Source organism: Tursiops truncatus, chromosome 20, assembly GCF_011762595.2.
Source record: "Tursiops truncatus isolate mTurTru1 chromosome 20, mTurTru1.mat.Y, whole genome shotgun sequence".
NCBI lineage: Eukaryota > Metazoa > Chordata > Mammalia > Artiodactyla > Delphinidae > Tursiops > Tursiops truncatus.
In genome coordinates this window covers 42,961,846-42,976,025 of record NC_047053.1, presented here as the reverse complement: position 1 = coordinate 42,976,025, position 14,180 = coordinate 42,961,846, and the positions used below count along the sequence as shown (strand labels likewise).

Below are 14,180 nucleotides of genomic sequence, written 5' to 3'. Positions count from 1 at the left end.
GGGCATCATTTAGCCCAGTCAAGTTGACATAGAAATTAAACCATCATGAAACCTAACCTCAGGGAAGTTAAGTGATGCCCCCAAGTTTATAGGGTGAAGTCAGTCTACTGGGCAAGGCCATGCTCCTGGCCTGCCCGAAAGAGAGGGCAACATCCCTGACCAGCCCAGGAAGTCAGGGGAATAGGTGGTCCCCAGAGCCAAGGGGTGCAGAAAAGGGCCTTGAAGGATGGTGGAGAGAAGGGAAACAGGGAGCCCACACAGATGAAGGGCATGGTGGGAGCAACCAGCTAGAATGGGGTTGCTGGGCAGGGGAGCTGGGGAGCCCCCAGGCCAGGTCAAGGAGCTGAGGGTCCACACATAGGCAGCAGGGAACCACCAAAAGCCAAACCCAAGCAGGTGAGATGAAGAAGAGCCGGCAGGAGGAGAGAGAGGAGAGCACGCTGTTGCTGCAGTGCCTCGGGGTGCGTTGACGCCCACTGGGGAGGTGAGTGTGAGCTTTACAATATCCATAATAGTGTCAATGTCTCGTATAGCACCAGGCCCCCACTTCATTTCTATGCACACTACACAGTTCTCCGTGTTTCTGGCCGCACCACGCTGCACGTCAGTCCCCGACCAGGGCTTGAACCCGTGCCCCCTGCGGTGGAAGCGCAGAGTCTCAACTACTGGACCGCCAGGGAAGTCCCCATTCTATGCAAGGCTATGCATAGTATCCTGAAGTCCGACCCCAGCCCGGGGTACCCAGGTGTCCCTCCCCCACTGCCTTGGGAAGGGAGGCCGTCGAAGAAGAAAAGGAAAGAGGCCACTCAGCCCTTACACTCCAAATAGGCTTCTGAAACTCGGCAGAGACGTCTCAGATAGAGACAAAGTTCCTGAGCCTCAGAGGCTGACTGTAGCATCACAGAGGGGTTCTCTCCAGTTGCCCGCCCCCCAACCTTTTTATAGAGCAGGGAGGGTGGAGGAGAAGTGGCATGGCAGGTCCTTCCCCTCTCTGTGCCTCTGTTTTCTCTTCTGTAAAGGGGGACAGTAGCACCCAGCTGATGATGTGTTGAGAGGATAAAATGAGTTAATTCATGGCAAGAATTAGTTAGAACAAGTCCCAGAGAGAGATACAGACAGGCCTCCTTGCATAAGCTAATAGGGCCATGCAATGACTGAGGGCCAGATCCCCAGACACCCCACAAGACCTCAGAACTCAGAGGTGCTGGGCAGGAAAGAAAAAAAAGCCAACTGGACTAGAAAACCTGAGCTGACCAGGATTTCCCTGAAATGGCTAAAACTACAGTCCTGCCATCAGCCAGTATCAGAAGCCAGTTAATTGTTTTGCACTGACTGCAGCAACGAATCCACTCCAAGGGGGAAACGCCTGCATGCTGCTTCGCCCCTTTCCTTTCTCCAGGGCTGGCACCCCGCCTGCTTTTCTGGACAAGGATTGAGATCTGCAGCTGCAGCAGGCCGATTCTGGGGGAGAGTCAAGTCTGAAGTCAGCCTTCCCTGGGCCTCTTGGCAGCCCTGACCCCTGAGATAAAGGCCTGAACATCTGGGCACTTTCATCTCATGCTGGTCTTGCGTGAGGCCCCTCCATGTTCCCTCCATCTCCTTTCCCTTTCCTCCCCCTTCCTGCCTGCCTTTCTTAGGGTTCTCCCTCCAGATGCAATTCTTTACCTTGTCCCTGCAACAGACTCCAGCCCTAGTGCTCGAGGCAGCTTGGCAGGGCCCGGCCAGCCCCGTTCCCGGAGAGCCGTGTGATGCGGCTGGCAGACTCCTCACCCCCCAGCCTTGCAGCACTGCCCGCTGGGCCAGGTCAGCTCTGCCAGGACACCTGGGAGGAAGCCATCTCTGGCTTGACAAGGAGAGGTTGTGAGAACGCCTGACACCGTTCTCTGGAGCGCGGCCCATTCGCCCATTCATTCATGGATTCAGCGAGCTGTCACGGCATCCAGGTGGCCAGAGCTGAGCCGGTTTAGCCCCGCAAGTGCAGGTTGGGCTCAGTGCCTGGGATACAGTGCCCTTTGCCCAGGCCTCTGGGGCTGGGTCTCAAGGCATCAAAGATGGAATGCAGAGGAGGTGCTTAACGCTTATTATATCGAAATGAGCAAAAAGAAAGGAGTTTCTGCCACAGACTCTACCAGAACCAGCACTGGCCTGGAGCCAGAGGCAGATGGCCCCGGGCCCAGAGGCAGATGGCCCCGGGCCCAGAGCCCTCCTCCTGTCCTACAGAGACCTGCCCGGAGTCCCCCTGCCCTCCTCGGGGCAGGCAGGAGCCCGCAAGCATAACAAGGTCTACGGGGAGCCCCCAGGTGCATGCGAAACTGTTTAAAATGCTTTTGGGTGGGGTTCAGGGCTCTGGTGAGGACTAAAGCCACCCGAGGGAAGGAGAGAGGAGTGGGGACAGGTATTTCTGGCGTGATTTAAACCTCTGGACACACACCAGCTACTGCCCTCACTATTTGGGTTCTCACTCTCTCAGCTGCTCCTCCCACCCAGAGCCCGTGCCCCTGCCTTCACCCCTGGGCTTTTCTTCTTTCTCAGGGCAAGGGTCAGCTGCCAGCTTCCCAGGGGGCTTCTGCCCAAGGTGGCTCCCTGCAGCCTGGTCAGGCGACCTTTGAGCTGTGGCTAATGGCAGGGCACTTAACTCACAAAGGGAGCTGTTCCCCAGTTTGGAGAACTAATCACTTCAGGGTGAAGTGGATTAATCATTCAGGACCCGGGGACTTCCCTGGTGGTCCAGTGGTTAGGACTTCACCTTCCAATGCAGGGGGTGCAGGTTCAATCCCTGGTGGGGGAGCTAGGATCCCACATGCCTTGTGGCCAAAAAACCAAAACATAAAACAGAAGCAATATTGTAACAAATTCAATAAAGACTTTAAAAATGGTCCACATTGAATAAAAAAAAAAAATCACTGGGGCTTCCCTGGTGGCGGAGTGGTTGAGAATCCACCTGCCAATTCAGGGGACATGGGTTTGAGCCCTGGTCCGGGAAGATCCCACATGCCACGGAGCACCTAAGCCCGTGCGCCACAACTACTGAGCCTGCGCTCTAGAGCCCGCAAGCCACAACTACTGAGCCCGTGTGCTGCAACTATGGAAGCCCGTGCACCTCGAGCCCGTGCTCCGCAATGAGAAGCCACCGCAATGAGAAGCCCGCGCATTGCAACGAAGGGTAGACCTCTTTTGCCATAACTAGAGAAAGCCCACGCGCAGCAGCGAAAACCCAACAGCCCCCAAAAATAAGTTTATTAAAAAAAAAATCATTAAGGACCCGCCACAGGATTGGGGCTCCCTCCCTGAAGCTGACCAGGCCCCTCCATGTTTCCTGCTGCTGCTGCAGAGACAGAAGAGCTGGATGGAGGAGGGCCTCGGGTTTGGCCTCAGGCTTGGCCTCAGAAAACTCAGGAGCTCACAAACCCTCCCTCAGGGCTCCCCGACTCAGTAAATGGCACCCCGTTTACCCTGCTGTCCAGGCCAAAAGCTTTGGACTTCTCAATGTGTATCTTTAATACCATTTGGGTTTAGGCTTTGAACAATGTGACAGTATCACCTATTCAGAAAATTATAAACTTTTTAAAAAATCACGAACAAGGCAAAAAACGCACGTGCACGCATGCGCACAGAATCTTACCATTTGCCGCAGTCCCGATCCAAAGCACCATCTGAATAGGTCAGACTAGCTGTTCCCACTGACTTCCTGCTCTGCTTAACATCCACACTCTCTACCACCGCCCTCAAGGCCTCGGGCAATCAGGCCCCGCCCCGCTCCCCTGCCCCCTCCCCCACCATCCCTCACCTCCTCAGGTGCCAGTCTCACTGCCTCTGGTGAGATCCTCCCCAGCCACCCCGTCCAAACTGGCCCTCACGCAGCCCCCTCGGCCTGTGTTAGGCCTCCTCACGGCACCTAGCGTGACCTGGCATGGTTGACCAACCTGGGCTGGCAGGGCCTTCTCTCTGTTCGTGGCTGTCTCCAGCTCAAACACCCTAAATCATTGGGTAGATGAGTGAAGGTGGGCGGGGGGAGGTCCTGTGATCCACTGCCCTGCCTCCTGCCGGTTCCAGAGCCCATGCTCCCCAGGGACGAAGGTGCACTCGCTTTCTCGAAGCTCAAATGCAGGTCTGACGACTGCCTTGGAAGGATGGTGGTATGCGTCCCCCGCCCCTGGCTGACCTGGGCGCCTCACACGCTCCCCTGGGAGCTGCAGCCCAGAAACAGCAGTAACAGCTGACGTTTATGGGGCAATTACTGCACGAGCTCGAAGGCGCCGACTGCTTTGCACAGGTGATCTCATTTAATCCTCAAACATCCTTAAAGGAACCCTAGGAGATGCGTCCTGCTCTCCCGTCTTACACATTGAAAGGTGAGCCAAGTTGCACAAGCTCACACTGTTGTCCGGCAGCTCCAGAGCCCTCAACCCTCACACATTCCCAGGAACAGAGAGAAGGGTGTGGTCCCGAGGCAGAGGCAAAATGGATGCAAGCCCCCCAAAAAGACATTTATCTTGAAAAGATATGAAGGACAAGGCTCACAGCAGGACAGAGCAGGAACCCTTCTCTCTCAAGCCTCTTAAAGGTGTTTTATTTGTTTGCTTTTCTTTTTTCTCTTTTTTAAAACAATAATGGCACATTAAAAAAATTAAGAACTACAAAAAAGGACCATGTCTTCGAGTCCATGTTCACATTGTCCTGGGTCGCGGCACCAGGACTGGTGACTCCTGCTGGGATTTCGGCCTCTTGGAAAGGTGCTGGGTGGCTCGGCTCCACCCGCATGGGGCCACTCGGGGGACTCAGGCGCTCTTCTTCTGGGCCCCACTAGAGGGCGTCCCTGGGCTCTCGCTTCTGAAGCCCCTAGGACCCTGGCCAAACACCACCTCTCTCTCCAAACTAGAGCCAGGAGCTGGAAACGTTAGGGAACTTATTTTGGTCCCCACAGGGGACTCTTTAGGGACACAGCCCTCCCCCCGGCCGGCAGGAGATGACACCCAGCCCAGCCTGGTCACCCCCAGGAAGTCAGGGTGTCTCTCCCCTGTCCTGTCTCCAGCCCAAGCCCAGCTGACGCCACAGTGATGCTCTTGTTCTCCATCCGGCCCAGGCCCCCCTGCCATGTCCCACGGCCACCCCAGCAGGCACAGGAGTGACAAATGCTCGGCCCCGTCAGCCGACCCCCACCAAGAGCAAGAGGGCTCCCCAAACCCCAGGGCCCTGGCTCAGAAGGGAGGGCTGTGTGACAAGGGGGGCAGGGAGGGAAAGGAGCTGGCGTGAGGGGCTCAGAGCTGAGGCTGCCAGGGAAGGAGAGAAGCAAGAGGCCGGCTGAGGGCTCAGGGCAGGTTCCTCAGACTCTGCAGCGAGAAGCAGGTCCTGGGGCCTGGGGCACAGGCCTGGGCAGGCGGGCCCGGGGAGGAAGAGGCAGAAAGGGGCTCCCGTCCTGCCTCTGGTTACCATGGGGGCACAGGCCTGGGTGACAAGACCTTAAGACCCCCCCAAAGGGAAACGCCACGCTGCACTCAGCCAGGTCTCAGCCCAGCCCTCGTGGGAGGGAGGAAGCCCACCAGCCCAGGCCCTGCCAGCCCCAGCTCCCCACGGCAGTTCCCAAGGGCACCCCTCCATGGGCCGACTGGACTGTAGCTGGGGGCGGGTCCGGCGGACCCAGCTCCTCCTGCCCCGGCCCCGCCCACGCCCTTGGCTCTACTCCTGCTGCTCGTTCATCTCCATGTCTGACACCAGGATGTTCTTCTCAGTGGCCTCGCCGGGGCCGGAGGAGCTGCGGCTGTAGCGGGCGCCCTCGAAAGCCCCGCGCTCGACGCCCTGTCGTCGCCGGTAGAGGATCAGGGCCGCCGTCAGCAGGGCCAGGAGCAGAAGCACCGCCATCAGCACCACCAGCAGGGCCGCAGGGCTCCCCGGGAGGGCTGCTGCAGCAAGAAGAACCCCCGCTCAGAAGCCCCGCTACGGCCCCCGCCGCCCGGAACAAGGGGGGGAAGGAGGACAGGGCTAGTCTCAGCCCTGCCTGTGACTCACCTGATGGGGAGAAGCTGCTCTCCTCAGCTGCGGCAGAGGAGGAACCAGTTAATAACAGTAGCAGTGATAATATGATAATAATAAGCAAACACGTAAGAACATTTTCTGCAGGCCCAGGCACTTCGTTTGCTCATTTAATCCCCTTATACGTACTCTTATTACCCCATTTTACATATGTGTAAACTGAGGCCACAGAGTTTGAATGACTTACCCAAGGTCACAGAGTTGGCAAATGGTTTGGCCTGGGCTTGAACCCCATCCCTGCCTTTAACCACTACAAAATGACGGGTTTGCTGTCTAGTCTGGAAATGTGCAGCAAGGCCCAGTCCTACAGACTAATTAATCCCAGGGGAAGGTCCCGGCGGGCCCCAGGCCTGTCTGTCTATTCTCTCCCATCCACTGCATTGTCTGCAGAACGAGAAGCAGTCGGGCCCCCAGCCAGCACCAGATGCCTGGGGGTGGCAGGAAGCCGCGGGTGTGCCTGCCGGGCGCTCACCTCGGGCGAGCTTGCAGACAACACCCATGGTGATGTTGGTGCAGGCGCCCGGGCGCCACAGCCCGCTGCTGCTCTGGATCCAGTAGCAGCTGTTGTGGCTCAGCATGCTGGGGCCCAGGCCCGGGGGCCCCCAGTTGGAGTAGTTCACAGCTGTGTTGTCCTGCCAGACCAGCGTACCTCCTGGGGGAAGAAGGCACTGAGGGGGCATTGCAGGGGCGGGTAGGTGGGAGCAGGTGGGAGAGAGCAGGCCTGTTCTCTGGAGCAGGTGGGAGAGAGCAGGCCTGTTCTAGGATCAACTCCCACCTTCCTCAGGCCCTCACCTCCACCAAGCCCCACTGGAGGGCATCACCCCTGCCGCCTGAGGCCTCCCCATCCTGATCCTACACACAGGGACCCACCTTTGGGGTTGAAGTTCATGCCCAGCCAGGCGCCCCGACTCTGGCCCTCAGAGCTCTGCAGATGCTCCCAGACAAACACGTTCTCCATCTCATCCAGGATGGACAGGACCACCCCACCCTCTGGACACAAAGGAGGCTCACGTCAGGGCAGACGGGTCTCCCCGGGGTAGCAGAGCCCTCCAGAGAGGCCCCGCCCTCTTCCCTGGCAGCCAGAGGAGACGATGGCGTGGAGTCGTGCGTGGAGGGAAGGGGGTTATAGTCACACACGTCATGTCACGGGTGGTCTGTGCGTATTGCAACGTGAGGGGCACTTATGTGTGAGGGCTGCCGACAGGTAGACTGCAGCACGGGGACTGCATTCACAGGGGCTTTGAGTGTCCACGAGAGGGGTCGCCACCTGGAATGCCCACACATGGGCTCTCGCCCACCCGGCCCACCTCTCTGGCAGCGCTGCAGCGCCTCCTTGTGGCCCAGCAGCAGCTCCATGTGGAAGGAGTAGCAGTACTCCCGGAAGGGAATCCACGCCGAGTCCGCCAGCCCCTGGGGACAGCTGCCGTGGTAGCTTATTCTTCGGGGAGGAGGGGGCCCTATGGGGGTGCAGGATTGAGAAAGTGGCCCAGGGTCCTCCCAGGGTCAGCCTACACCCAGCCCACCCCTCGGCCCCAGCGGGTGGGCACTCACCTCCGTTAACTCCACACACAGCCCCCTGCAACTTGGTGTCACAGCTGGTGGTGCGCCAGGCCCCATCCATATCCACGTAGGCGCAGCCCCCCGGGTACTGGGGCTCCCAGTCCTGCCAGCTCACATAGCTCAGCGGCTCCTCCGAGACCCAGGAGTACCGCCGGGAGCCCTGGGCACAGACAGCCATCAGGGTGGGAGGAAGGGGACCAGCCGGGTCAGGGAGCAGGTAAGGCACAGGGTTAGGGGGAGGCAGGGAGGGAAATCAGGGGAGTGGGTCCAGCCCGGTGCCCACCTCCTCACTGGCCAGCCCGATCCAGAGTGGCGTGCGCAGCCCTCGGGCAGCCTGCGTGAGGAAGGCCTGGGTGTAGGGGTCAGGCACGTGCGCCAGGCTGGCGTTGCGGCTCTCACACAGCAGGAGGGCATCGTGCCAGCGCAGCGGCTTCTGCAGCAGCCGGAAGGTGCCGTTGAGGTAGGAGAGCTCAGTGCCCGGGGCAGGGAGCGATGCTGCTGGGCATGGGCTCAGGGAGGGGTCTACAGGGAAGGGGGCAGGGCTCAGGCCGGGCTCTGCCCCCATCACCCCATCCCCAGGCATGAGGCCGGGAGGGGGGAGCGCCGGACATCAGGCAGAGACCAACTCTCCTCTGGGCACAGTGCCTGGCTCAGTGTCGGTCATTGCTGTTATTAGTAACAATATGTTCTTGCTAATAAAGGGATGAGCAACCTAGAGCTCGACCATGAATCCAGGGCAGAGGGACCCCTGCACAGAGCTGCAGGAACCTCAGACACAGAACCTCAGGGCCCCTGCCACCAGGCATGCCCAGTGTCTAGCTCTCCCCGGTCAGCCCTCCAAACCCCAAACCTTCCTTCTGAGACCCCTTGGTGCCCACTGCCCTTCCCTCTGATTGGCGCCTGGTCTTTCTGCCCATCTGCTTCCCGAGCAGACTAGACTCTGGGGGTGGCCCCAGGGGCCCTCTGAGGTCAAGGACCATGTCTCATTCCTCAGGGCATGGCCCACGGAATCCAGTCCCAGGCTGGGGTTTCCAGGTTCCCCGGTGACACGTACCCGTGCCCTTCTGGCAGATGAAGCCGTGTGTCTCTTCCGCGCAGTTCCGATCATCCCAGCGGCCAGTGAAGTGAGCTGAGGGGCTGTGCAGGACCACCGCACAGCTGGTCTGGGGGGAAGGAGCTGCTCAGGGGAGCCCCGGCAGCTGCCCGCTTGTGCCACTGCCCCCAGAAAGCTGTACTATGAGCAAAGAGGCTGGAGGGGGGTCCCCAGGCAAGCGCTGCGGGGCAGGGTGGGGGTGGAGGGCAAAGGAGAGCGTGGGGAGGGGCTTCCTCACCGGTATGTTGCCGCTGGGGGCAGGGCTAGGGCCAGAGGGCTCCCCAGGGGCCCAGTTGGTGTACCGCAGAGGCTCCTGCTCTACCCACTGGAAGTCCCTCTGCGAGGCATGGAGGCCAATCCAAAGGTCAAAGGTCACATTGGGCAGGCTGGCTGTGACGAATGCTACAGTCCCCCAGAAGAGAGAGTGATGAGCGACAGGGCAGCCCCCTCCTCGCTCTGCTCTAGCCCTCTGGGGGGATGGTGTCAGAGGATCACGGGGCCTCCCCATGGGCTGGCCCTACCTTGCTCTAAGGGGTTTGCAATGGTGACCAGTTGGGCCTCTTGCTGTTCACAGGAGAACTGTGCCTCTGACCACTTCACCCGGTCCTGGGGGTCCTGGCCCTGGATTCGGAAACACTGTGGGGCGGAGGGGGAGGCATGGCATCCTGCTCCACCTCCCTGTCCCACACACCCAGAAACTCCGCTGCGGAGCCCTCGGCCGCAGGTCCTGGGGAGGCTCGGGGGCTGTGAGAGAAAAGCATGAGAACCAGGCCATCTGGGTCTCCTTGACCGGTTGAGAGGGTGGTCTCCGGCACCCTCTCAACCGGGCACAGCGGATTCACGTACACTTGCCCACACTGTGGGGAGTTTTTAAGTGGGAAGATTTCTCCGGGCCACCAAATGCTCTACTACTTGTGACGGCACCGCCTGGGCCATGCCTGGGGACAAGGTCTGTCTGGCTCTCAGCTTCGCATACTCCAAAGGCTTTTGACAGAGTTACTGTATCGTTACCATGATGCTAACAAATTAAGCAAAGGGCCAATTACATATATGAAATATATTTTGTTTTCAATTAGGTGGAAGAAGTCATAATAAGCTTTTGGAAACATTTAATGACATGGGGAAATGCTGAAAATATAATACTGAGAAAGAAAAGCTGGCGACACAATTGTGTTATTTAGTATAATCTCAATTACATGGGAAAAGTCAGGAAGTGAGTAACAAATATTGATGGGGGTCATCTCTGCAGAGTATGGCTGAGTTTTAGTTTCATTTTTTGTTTTTTTCCCCAAGATGTTAATAATACACGTCTTACTCTTTTTTTTTTTTTTTTTTTTTTTTTAAACGCAGAACAGGTGTAATATTCGCTTGGATATTCTGAAGACAGTGAGCGCTCCAGGACACGATGGGCGGGCTGCAAGCGAACGTATGACAAAGATTTATGGATTATGTTATCTAGCGTTAACTAATCTAATCCTCACAATAGGGGTTAAGCGGTCTTACAATGTCCTGCAAAGAAGGCATGGATCGAAGCTTATAATGAAACCACAAGGAAATAGTCCCCTTCTCCGTCTGGGGTAAGTGCTTTCAGCCACTAGGTAAAAACAATGAAGGTCTAATCAGGTCTGATGAATGAGCTGCAGGGTCAGGAAGTAACCACTTCTGGAAAGAAACTCACTCTCTAGAGGGAACATTTTGAAAACGCATTTAGATGCATATCCATTCGAATTCATTTTATTGTCTCAAACTTTCCTAGCTGCACACTCAAAACGCTTGGGAAGAGAATTTTCTAAATGTTGTTTTTAAAAAATCTTCCAAGGATTTTTTTTTAACTCTTTTAATCAGCTCTTCTGATTAGTTTATAAGGCAGATGAGTTTAAATGCAGAAACGGACCAATTTTTAAACAAAAACCTTTGTTTAATTTGTAGAAGGACTGGAAAATAGGGAGAAGGACTTAGAAAGCCCAGCCAATGATGGATGACCTTTCTTCATCTTGATCTATTTGTCTTCGTGAGGTAATCTTTCCGTCTACAACAACCATTCAATCCATGTGTTAAAATAATCTGAACTTCAGGGAACTTCCCTGGCGGTCCAGTGGTTAAGATTCTGTGCTTCCAATGCAGGGGACGTGGGTTCGATCCCTTGTCGGGAAACTAAGATCCCACATGCCACATGGCCAGAAAAAAAAAAAAAAAAAATTGAACTTCAAACAAGACCTGTGAAGTCTGAATCACAAAGCGTCAAACCAAGATTTTTTCAAGTAATGAAGAATATGCAATCACTTTGCTCTTATCAAAATTATTTAAATAGTAACAATTATTATAATTGATAAATTTTGAGTGAGCGCAAAAATTTTTTCATACCACTAAAAGGAAAATTTTGAAAACTTAAAAATACTATTTAAAAATCTCTCGCTCATGGTTTATATTGTTTTGTTCTTGTGTCTATTTAACTATATATGATGTCAGTCACATTAGTATGTAAGTAAATATATATTTACTTACACACACATATGTAATGCACACATACGTACTTTGTATGTTCAACATTTTAATAGGAATTCATTATCAAGGTGTTTGGGGACTTTCCTGGCAGTCCAACGGTTAAGACTCTGCACTCCCAATGTCAGGGGCACGGGTTTGATCCCTGGTCGGGGAACTAAGATCTCACAGGCTGCACTGTTGCCTCCAAAAAAAAACAGAAAACAAACAAAAAAAAAGCAGATGTTTGGCGACCAGGGATCTAGGAAACTCACCAAACTATACGGGCAACCTCATTACCTGGTGAATGAGAAGGTGTTACTACGCTGACTTAGTTTCCAAGGAGTCTGGCCCTGGCACTGGGGCCATGCAGAAGAGAGGGTGGTGGGTACAGGCAAGAGGCCATGACTTTGATGCTGCCAAAGGGCGAGGACTCCTGAGGCCCAGCCTTCGCCTTGGGTGCCCCCTCTCCACTTCCTACCTTGTTGAGGAACTGGCTCCAGCCAGGGGGGCAGCCACCTGTGGGTTGTGGGTCTGGGGGCTGCTGCTCTCTGGTGCTGTTGCTGCGCTTGCAGATGTAGGGCAAGGCTGTCATGCACCTCTGGTCCCCCCACTCCTCTGCAGAAAGAGAACAGGAGTCACCCCAAGGGCAGGGCATGGCTGCCAGCACCCTGGCCTCTGTGGCTGCTGGATCACAGGGACAGGCCCTCCCCTCTCTGGGTCTAGCCCTTCTTGGGTTGTGGGAACAGAGAATGAGAAGAGACCTAGGGCCCCTGCGCAGGCTCACCTCACTGCCCCCAACACCCACCCTCCCCTCAGCTTCTGCACCCTCTCTGCCCCATCTTGTGCTCACCTCGGCTGGCCATCATGTACACGCACTTCTTGTCCTTGCCTATGGGCCGAGGCTTGCCGGGTGCCCAGGAGATGAAGTTTATAACGGAACCATCTGTCCATCTGCAATGGCACCGAGCAGGGGTGACTCCAGCACTGGGCACCGTGCTCCCCTGTATGCAGCAATGAGGGGGCAGGGACCAGAGCCCAACACCAGGGGCTCAGTGGTCGTAGGCTGAGGAGTGGGGCTACTGAGCTCAGTGCAGCTAGAACCCAAGGACCTGGCGCCTCCAGGTAAGGGCCAGCCTTCCTGGGCATCCGTTTCTCTAGCTAGAAAAGAAGTCTAAGGATCCCAGAGCAGGGGTCCAAGGGCAGCGCTACGCTCAGACACCCATGTGCTCCTGGGCCTTCCACGCCTCACACATGGTAGATGGGCCGTGAATACACAGAGGCCCCTCCGGACCATCCTATGTTCTTGCCCATGTCCTGAGGCGACCTTATTCATGAGTGACCCCAGCATAATAATGAGCTGCCATTACTTACTGCCCGATAACGTGCTGGATGCCATGCTAAGGATTCACATACCTCATTTCTAATTCTCACAATGATCCTACCAGGCAGGCCTCGTTTCATTCTCAGGTGAGAAAACCGAGGCCCAGAAAGGTTAACTCACTTGCTCAAGGCCACATAGCCAGTGGAGGGCAGGGCTGGATTCAAATCCAATCTGTCTGTCTCTATATGCTGTGCCGCCTGCCTACCTCCAGCCTGGGTTGAGGCTCGCCATACACGCATGCGCCCCGCTGCCCATCCACACCCGCTGCCCCTCCAGGGCTCCCACCTGAAGCGCCCGTCGCTCTCTGAAGTATGCAGGCCGATCCACCAGTGCTGCTCTTGGCCCCGAGAAAACTAGGGGAAGCCGGGCAGGCAGGTGAGGGATGGCAGGCCCTTTCCCTGGCTCCCGGGCCAGCCCTCCCTGCTCGCTAGCCTGCCCACCTTCTGCAGGTTGTGCCCCAGGAAGTCCAGCTCCGCCTGGCTGTGCACGGAGACCAGCTCGGCCAGGAACCACGTGCATATGCGCTGCGCCTGCGCCCACGTGGAGTGGTGCTCGAAGAATTTATACTCCGCCTCCTGGAAACGCAGCCATTCCCGTCGGCCTGCGGGGGCGGAGGGGGCGTGGGGATGGAGGCCAGGCTGGGGCTGCCTGCCCGCCCAGCCCAAGGAGGACAAGGCGGGTCCAGGGCAGCCTAGGCAGGCGGGCCTGCGAGCCCATCCGACCTGGGCCAGTAGGGTGCCCCCATCACCTTTCCCTCGGCTCAAGCCCTTAAGCCCCTTCGTTCTGTCCCGGCCAGGCCCTGCCCGGGAGGTGACGCCCCTTCCCCCCTCCGGGCCGCCGTGGGGAGAGGGGTGCCTCACCTTGCGGGCTGCCGTCAGGCTCCCGCACGTCCGCGCCTATGGGGACAACAGGGACAGAGACGCTGCAGGGAAAGGTGCCCCTTCCCTGGACCCCCGCCCCCTCCGCCCTTCGTCCCATGCCCGCTCCGCCAGCGCCGCCCCACCCAACCTCGAGGGATCTTGCAGATCCAGTCCAACTGCGTCTCGCACTGCATGGCTACCCACTGCAGGGAGGCCAGGTCGAGCACTGCACAGCCCCGGATGTCGTCATCGTCGTGCCGGCTCCGGTCGAAATTGTGGTAAGAGAACTGATGAGGTCGGAAGGGGAGAGGGGTTTCAGGCACCAGGCGCAGGCTGCACCCACCCCCCCAGAACAGACCAACCAGAGACATGGCATAAGCTAGGAACCCCCAACCTGGGCTAGACGGTCCCCAACCCCTTTCCCTTACCTGCCAGCTCTGGCCAGAGGCGCTGCCTCTACTAAACCTCGCGCACCTCCAAAAGACCACGCCCACACCCAAACCTCGCCCGCCCAGGCTCCGCCCACCTGCCCCGCCTCCTCCAAGCCCCCTCACCCCTAGTCCATCGCTCCAGCGCCAGCTGTGCCCCGCTCCGGGGTCTCGACGGTTCAGGCCGATCCAGAACCAGTGCTGCTCGTGGATCTCGGGCTCTGACTCACTTTAGCACAACCCGGGGGTGAAGACAGAAGACATGGGGATGAGAGTTATAGGGGCCCCTTGCATTTGTGACCTGGGCAGTCCCAAGGACCTGGGGCCTCTCGAACTGGGCTTCA

General features: G+C 57.3%; 1 protein-coding gene across 8 annotated transcripts in view; it reads right to left on the bottom strand.

Annotated features, from left to right (window-relative positions):
• Positions 1–4,553: 4,553 nt before the first annotated feature.
• The window catches only part of MRC2 (mannose receptor C-type 2), a 54,843-nt gene continuing 45,216 nt past the window's right edge, over positions 4,554–14,180 (bottom strand). The window contains exons 14-30 of one of the 8 annotated variants that reach the window (XM_033848258.2): positions 13,963–14,065; positions 13,557–13,695; positions 13,409–13,444; positions 12,989–13,149; positions 12,834–12,901; positions 12,018–12,118; positions 11,646–11,782; positions 9,205–9,427; positions 8,922–9,085; positions 8,645–8,753; positions 7,874–8,112; positions 7,582–7,750; positions 7,338–7,487; positions 6,901–7,020; positions 6,503–6,682; positions 6,007–6,033; positions 4,554–5,897 (exon numbers count right to left, since the gene is read on the bottom strand). In XM_033848258.2, coding sequence (XP_033704149.1) covers positions 5,677–5,897; positions 6,007–6,033; positions 6,503–6,682; positions 6,901–7,020; positions 7,338–7,487; positions 7,582–7,750; positions 7,874–8,112; positions 8,645–8,753; positions 8,922–9,085; positions 9,205–9,427; positions 11,646–11,782; positions 12,018–12,118; positions 12,834–12,901; positions 12,989–13,149; positions 13,409–13,444; positions 13,557–13,695; positions 13,963–14,065 — 2,347 coding nt within the window. In that variant the 3' untranslated portion in view covers positions 4,554–5,676. Of the gene's footprint in view, positions 5,901–6,006; positions 6,034–6,502; positions 6,699–6,900; positions 7,021–7,337; positions 7,488–7,581; positions 7,751–7,873; positions 8,113–8,644; positions 8,754–8,921; positions 9,086–9,204; positions 9,428–11,645; positions 11,783–12,017; positions 12,119–12,833; positions 12,902–12,988; positions 13,150–13,408; positions 13,445–13,556; positions 13,696–13,962; positions 14,066–14,180 lie in introns of all 8 variants that reach the window. The other 7 variants (XM_033848257.2, XM_033848260.2, XM_033848259.2 and 4 more) reach the window with 7 other exon arrangements.